This window comes from Halichoerus grypus, chromosome 3 (assembly GCF_964656455.1).
Source record: "Halichoerus grypus chromosome 3, mHalGry1.hap1.1, whole genome shotgun sequence".
NCBI classification, from domain to species: Eukaryota; Metazoa; Chordata; class Mammalia; order Carnivora; family Phocidae; genus Halichoerus; species Halichoerus grypus.
The window spans coordinates 66,837,016-66,844,234 of NC_135714.1; the positions used below are offsets into that span (position 1 = coordinate 66,837,016).

General features: G+C 38.2%; 2 protein-coding genes across 7 annotated transcripts in view; both read right to left on the reverse strand.

Moving 5' to 3' along the window:
- HELQ (helicase, POLQ like) overlaps window positions 1-5,085 on the reverse strand; it is a 49,169-nt gene extending 44,084 nt beyond the window's left edge. For 4 of the 6 annotated variants that reach the window (XM_036121303.2, XM_078068869.1, XM_078068870.1 and 1 more), the window contains exon 1: window positions 184-316. Coding sequence is in view for 1 of the 6 variants with exons in the window: in XM_078068868.1 (XP_077924994.1) it covers window positions 184-384; window positions 1,051-1,125 (276 nt within the window). In the remaining 5 variants the exon portion in view is untranslated. Of the gene's footprint in view, window positions 1-183; window positions 385-1,050; window positions 1,230-4,952 lie in introns of those variants that run through there. The other 2 variants (XM_078068868.1, XM_078068871.1) reach the window with 2 other exon arrangements.
- On the reverse strand, window positions 4,138-7,145 carry LOC144378754 (helicase POLQ-like). The gene is made up of 3 exons (XM_078068874.1): window positions 6,710-7,145; window positions 4,953-5,661; window positions 4,138-4,290 (listed from the first exon to the last, which is right to left on the reverse strand). Exons 1-3 carry the CDS (start codon window positions 6,896-6,898, stop codon window positions 4,238-4,240), a joined length of 951 nt encoding a protein of 316 aa, XP_077925000.1. The 5' UTR covers window positions 6,899-7,145; the 3' UTR covers window positions 4,138-4,237.
- Between the last annotated feature and the right edge of the window lie 74 nt (window positions 7,146-7,219).

Sequence of the window (7,219 nt, forward strand, 5' to 3'; positions counted from 1 at the left end):
TATTCACTCTTCAAAAAACACTTGACACAAAACTGAATTTAAGATTACCAAGCATGAAATGTATTAATCTGTATTGCCTATATATTAAAATAAATTACTTATTTTCATAGAGGTACTAAGCAGATACACATAATAATGTTAGTATAATAAAAATGTTGATAAATTATAAAAGTAGTTACCAACCTCATCTACAACAACCAGACCCAGACTGCCAATCCTTCCAGTTTCAATCAAGGAGTTCACCAGACTATGTCCTTTTTCAATAGTGGCAATATATAGAGATTTTTTTTCCCTTCTTTTAATTGGAGGAAATTTTCCTTTGCTTCCAGCATATTCTTCAACAAAGAAACCCAGCTCTATACCAAAACTTGACAAACCTGAAATCTAGAATATTAGTTAAAATAAACAAACAAAAAAATCAGATAAATAAGAACTCAATTACCAAGTGTTCATGTTGATTTTTAAAAAATCTAAAATAGTATATAATACCAATGAATGAGAACAAGGTCACAGATAAGACATATATATCTAAGAAATGTCATAATTAATGCATGGCTCTTTGCAAAATGGATGTAACTTGTAAACTACATAATCGATGTGGAAATAAGACATATATCTAAGAAATGTTATAATTATTGTGTGTGGCTCTTTGCAAAATGAATGTAACTTTTAAACTACATAATTGATGTGGAAATAAATTTCAACTGTCTCCTCTGATGCAAAACAAAAACAAAAACAACCCAGAATAATTCACTTACTTTGATAAAATAATTGGTTACTTTCTGCTTGAAAAGGCAGGCTGAATATCAATATATTAAATATCAATATTAAAATGGAATTTAATCCACCAGTTTAGAAAAAAAAATAAAATTCTTGTTGCAACAGGTAACTAGTATTAGAAGAGATTTTTGGTAGGTCCTACACTTGTTTTTGCACATCCTAAAAATATTCTCTACCTCTTCTCAATGAAAAGTTGTTACATTTATGCTAGTTTTTATATTTTAATGTGAAAATGTTAGCAAATACTGTTTGTTAAAAAAAGAATCACACCTTTTCTTGGACAATTGCCACATATGGTAGGATCATTAGAACATCTCTTCGCCGGCAAAGCAGTTCTTGCAGCATTAAAATCTCAGCCACGAGGGTTTTTCCACCACTTGTTGGCAAGGAATATATTAAGTTTTTTCTTTCTTGCACAGAATTCAATGTTAAGCAAGTATGTTGCCATTCTGTGGAATTAAAAAAAAAAGCATTATTTCTCCCCTTCTGCAATTCAGTCTCAAGAAAGTTTCTTAAGAAGGAAAAATCAGATCCCACTCTGTATATCCATCTTCTCATAATGACAAGTGTAATTATACATCAATGTTAAGTGTCAAACATCCCCAGGGCACAGTGGACACAGCCAATGAGAGTCTTAATTCTTCAGGCCTGGGCAGCGGAGTGGGCAACTGGGCCACCTTTTTGCTAGCTGCACACTTAGGTCTAAGGTTCCAACAGTGCCTGGGACATTATCTGAGACATCAGAGGAACTAAAGGACAGTACAAAGATCTGTGTGAATTCTTAGCCTTTCCTTTTGTTCTGCAAGGAGATTGTGTAAGCTTCCCTTTCTCATCCACACAAACAACATCCTAGAGAGAAATGGGAGGAGGAGAAAAAAAAAATCTATGAGGTTTCATACACACTAAGGAAGACTATTCAACTGGCTCTCACGGGGAGCTGAACTCTGGTCTGAATACCATTTTGAACTGTAAGAATATTTGAACCACAAAAGGCTAGGATTAGGGTGCCTGGCTGGCTCAGTCGATAGAGCATGTGACTATTGATCTCAGTGTTATAAGAGCTCTACACGTTGGGTGTAGAGATGACTTAAAAATAAAATCTTAATTTTTTTAAAAAGATTTTATTTATTTATTTGAGAGAGAGAGAGAGCACAACCAGGGGTGAGGGGCAGGGAGAAGCAGACTCCCCGCTGAGCGGAGAAGCCCAATGTGGGGCTTGATCCCAAGACCCTGAGATCATGACCTGAGCTCAAGGCAGACGCTTAACCATCTGAGCCACCCAGGCACCCCAAAAATAAAATCTTTAAAATATAAAAGACTAAGATTATTAACTGGCACATCTAGGACTTCCACAATTTAGAAAGGTGGAATTCATGAAAAGGATCACATCAGATCCAAAACATAGTGTGAAAACTAGTGTAACTACTCTGTAGGCTAATCTGACAATGTGGATCATCAAAAGTCTTCAAAACGTGCACTAGTATTTTATCACTAGAAAAACAGGCAAAAGATATGATAAGACATTTCACAGCAGGGAGAAATACATGAAAAGATGCTCAACTGTTACTTAATGGGTTGGCAAAATAAATACACAAATAAAATACAAGTAACTACTACTACCAAAAAAAAAAAAAAAAGCCTCACTCATGGAAAATCCAGAGCTGACTTGACTGGGGACAAACAGACATTCTTGTGGTGGTTGATGAGAGCATAAAATACTATAATCCTTTTGGAAAGCAAACTAACAGTATTGAAAACAAAACTGCACACTGTCTTTCATCTAGCAGTATTACTTCTAGGTCTCTACACCCATAGAAATAAAAGCAAGGACATATAAAGATTATGTGCAAGATGTTCACCATAGCATAGATGCATCATCCATAGCAGTGTTTATATATAACAAAGAGCCATCAAGGGGTAAAAGTTGAATGAATTATTGTACAATTATATGATATCATTCTTTGCAGCTTGAAAACAGGTGGTAGATTGATTTATACATGCTCAATATACAGTTAAGTAAAAGATCATGAATGTGTATTGGATTGTATAAACCCAATTATGTACAGATATTAGAAAAGAATATATAAAAGTTGGACTTGAATGTATTATGTTTTCCAAAAAAATTAAATTAAAAAAATGACTAAGAGGATATGTTACAAAGGTATTAAAAATAATTACATCTGAATGACAGCCAAGGGACTTCAATTTCTTGTATTTTGGTGATTCCCAAATATTTGCAAATAACTTTTTTCCACTTTAAAAATATTTCAAAAACACTTAAATACGTAAGCTTAATATTTAATACATATTAAAAATATTTCAGACTGGTATCACCCATTATATATGAAGCTGCTTGTATGAAGCTGTTTGTATGAAAATATAACTTGACCATTTCTGCATTTTATCCAACTCAAATTTTTAAAGTATAAAATGACCAAAATAGCAAATATTTAGTAATATCACTTATCTTCACACATTAAAAAAGGATGAAATTAACTTGATTCTGAACATTTATATAAAACACATCAAGCATGCAATTCTACAATAAAAAGGCAAAAATAACAGTATAAGGTTGAGGTTCTCAAGCTCAGTGGTTCTCAAACTTTTAGCACATCAGAATCCCCGGGAGGGCTTGTTAAAACCAATTGCCAGGTCACAACATCAGAAGTGGATTCAGTACGCCTAGGGTGGAGCCTGAGAATGCCTATTTCAACAAGTTTCCAGGTGATGCTGACTTTGGGGTCCAGGAACTACACTTTGAGAACCACTGCTTTAGTGCAATGAAAAGTGGCATACATATTTATGCTTTAAATTGGTCATGTCATCAAGCCAGATCTATAAGTAAAAAGAGATTTAAAAACCTGTTATTTACTGAAGTTCTTACTTAGAAGCTACTAATAGTTATGGACAGTCATTACCAGAGTCTAACTTGGCATGTCCTTGATGCAGAACATAACTTACAAAACAACCATTATTGTTACTATTATTCCTTTTTAAGAGATCAGGAACTAAGGCTCAGAGTGCAAAACCTGTGTTTCAGTGACAGGGCCAGAATTCCTAACTAGGCCGATAACCCCCAGCAATTGAGAACCTACCAGGGTGTACTAGGCACTGCGCTAGTTACATCAGAAAAAGATGAGTTAGATAGAGCCCTGTCCTCAAGGTACTGTCTGGCAGGAGATGCAGATTAAATAAAGAACAAGGTACTAGGAGAAAAGCAGAGGGAAGAAAGTTAACACCTACTTCAAGGGCAATACACACCTTTAGCTCTTTAACTGCAAACCTCACAATTTAGAATTTATTAGACTCTTGTAGTCTTATGTTACTTTGTTTCCTGTAGTTCTACTTCTTCACCTGATTTGTCTTCTCCCTGAGATGAGAACCATGGTTTCATATGGTTCATACGGCACTAACATAGGAGTCTCAGAAATACTTATGAAGTGACTGGTTGATAGGCTCATCTTTCAGGATGCCAGCAACTGTCCCTTCTTTGTCTAAAATGACACATATCTGAAATATAGGCAAGGACCCAGGATTTTTGAAAAACATTACAATATATATTGTTATTAATACTATCTCTTTGCACTTAACTCTTAACTTCAGCTGTCTTTAAAGATGTTTAGTCTTACTCAATGGTATTACGAATATTGACACTTTCACTCAGGCCATGAATAGTCAAAGGAACTTCAGCTTTTTGTACAGAAGACAGAGCCAGCCGAAAACACACCAGCTAAGAAAACTGAGAAGCAGCTAGACAGTCAGATGAAAAAACCAGCGTGGAATGTCAAGAAGTCAAGAAGTGTTTCAAGGGTCTGGACAACAGTGTCATGTAAGCTACTGAGAAGTCAGGCAAGTGAGAACCAAAAGTATAATTGGATTTAGACACCCTCGTCATTAAACCTTAAGTGAGAGCATAGAACCCAGAGTGGGCTGGGAATTACTTGAGGTGAGGAAAGGGAGACAGCAAGGATAGTAGATTTGAGAAGTGTGACCATGAAGGGAAGGAAAGACGTGCAGTAGCAGCAGGTTAGGGATGGAAGGTTGAGAGGACTGATATTTTTATTTGTCTTAAGATGAGATATAGGACCACAGAAGCATCTGCTTTCTATTGACTTGCACTAGTAATATGGTAATAATGGTAAATTTTTTTCACTTCAGCAAAAAGCATTTACCATATAATTTTTCAATTCCCTTGAACTGAACATAAAGGTCTCTCACTTTGCTGGGTAATGAATAAAAAGGACCAAGGTCATCTGATGATGACTCAATTGTTTTCTTAGCAACATTAATTTCTTCAGATAGGAGAGTCTCTTTGAGCTGTTTAGTTCTAGAAAATATTGGTGTTTGGGCCTTGGCATTTCCAGTCATGGCACTTTTTAGATGTTCTTTAAGACTTTTTCTCCTATTTTCCTCTGAACTAGTTCTGACTTTAGAAGAGGAATCATCAATTTGCTGGTGTTGTTCTATGCTATTATGGGGTAATTCCTCATTCACAGTCTTGTGAGAGGATGCGTTCCAATCCCTCTCTTTAGTAGACTGATCGCCCAAATCATCTGAAGAGTTCTGCAAATTTTCAAAGTATAAAACCTGTGAAGAAGGTACATCATACAAAATATCAGGTTCAATGGAGACATCTTCATGCCTACTCTGGTTCTTTATGTGCTCATCCGTTTTTAATTCAGTAAAGTTGCCTACAGTAGTAATGCTGAGTTTGTTGTGTTTGATGCTTTCTGAACAAAGATCTTCAGTGCTAAGGTCTGAGGCATGTTTCCTATGTTCAGCAACTTGCATATGTTGTTGTTCCAGGTCATCAACTTGAGCTAAAAAAGAATTTTCAGCAAAGCTGTCATAGTCACCAAACATGTCCTCTTCACTGTCATTCTGGAAAGAAAACGAAAAGCGTTATGGTCAATTCTAGCTTCACTAAGAGCAAAAGTTTCAGCTATATTGCTACCTCTAAATATATACCAGGTATATAATTACATGGATCATAGACCGAAATGTAAATCACCCTATGAAATGGATATTATCATCTCCATTTTACAGATGAAGAAAAGGAAAGCCAGAGTGTTTAAGTAATTTTCACAAGCTGCACTCCTAGGGTATGGTGATACTGGGATCCTAATTCTTAAGCTAGTGTTAAATCCTTAAAAAGGTAGCAAGACCAATAGACATCTACTGGAATGTCATCTCACTAGAAGTTTCAGGTAACTGCAGCACCATTCCCCCTCCCAGACTCCAATCTACAGAAACTGGCTTGTAACAAAACGACTGGACACTCTTAAGGAGATTCTGTTCTTAGGAATTAGGAATTGGAAGGGAGGGTCTGCACACTGACTTGGGATGGTCTACTCAACAGAAGAGATGTAAATTTAGAGGTAGCAATATAGTGAAGTGATTAAGAAAACAGGATTTGGAGTCAGAAGTGCAGTTTCTTGATCTCTCAGGGCCTGATTTCTGTTGTCAAATCTAGATAATGTAAAGAGCTTAACAAAGTACCCAGTACATAATGGGTGTGCGATAAATGATAGGTTTTATTGGTACCGCAGGAGCAGCAGTAACTTGGAAATCTAGATTTGCGTCGCAATCATGCCTCTTATTTGCTGCATGTACGACTTCTATGTCTCGGGGGTCTACCTTTGAGATCTATATAAAAATGAGGAGAGCAAAGCAATACCTCACAAGTGAGAATTAACAGCGATAACAAAGTCGAGGTAAGCAAATGAAGGCTAGTAGACAATTGGTCCACTGTTTGCATGTAGGAAGGGAACAACCAAAATTTTGGAGTGTCTAGTTCCCTGGCTTCTAGAGCTGGTCTTAAGTGTTCTTTCAGTGGGCATACGCGGTAGGAGACCTGGATTTGTATCATCTCCCCCAAAGTGGGCAATGAGACAAGGAACTCGGAATTTGAGAGCTGAAAAGGTTGTACCTCGACCGGTTGCACCTCCACGGTTTTCCTCCGCCGGCTCCCAGCCATCATCTCCTCTTCCTCTTCCCCCTCCTCATCGCCCGGCTTGAGCTCGGCCGCGGTGGGGGCGGCAGAACCGCTCCCTAGGCTAGGACGGTCCCTTTTGCGGACAGACACCCGCCGGCGGATGCGGGAAACACCTTCATCCATGGCAGGGGCCGAGGACCCTGCCCGAACTTCGTCCCGCGCCACCTAGCCGCCAAACCCCCGAGGAGAGGGAGAGGAGGGCAGGGCGCGGGTAGCAACTGGGGGAGACCGCGCTCGCTTCTCCCTCCACCTTAGAATAAGACCACAAATCAATTGCCGGGGCTCTCAGACCGGAAGCGGAGGCAGAAGCGTAGGGACCCGCCTTTTCCTTGTCCAATCATAGGTGTCCCAGGCTTGCATCCGTGAGGGTTAGAACGCAAAGATGCTGCGCAGGCGCGTTGAAAACCTTACCGGCCCTTCTCTTGTTCGCCCGCGGAACCTTTG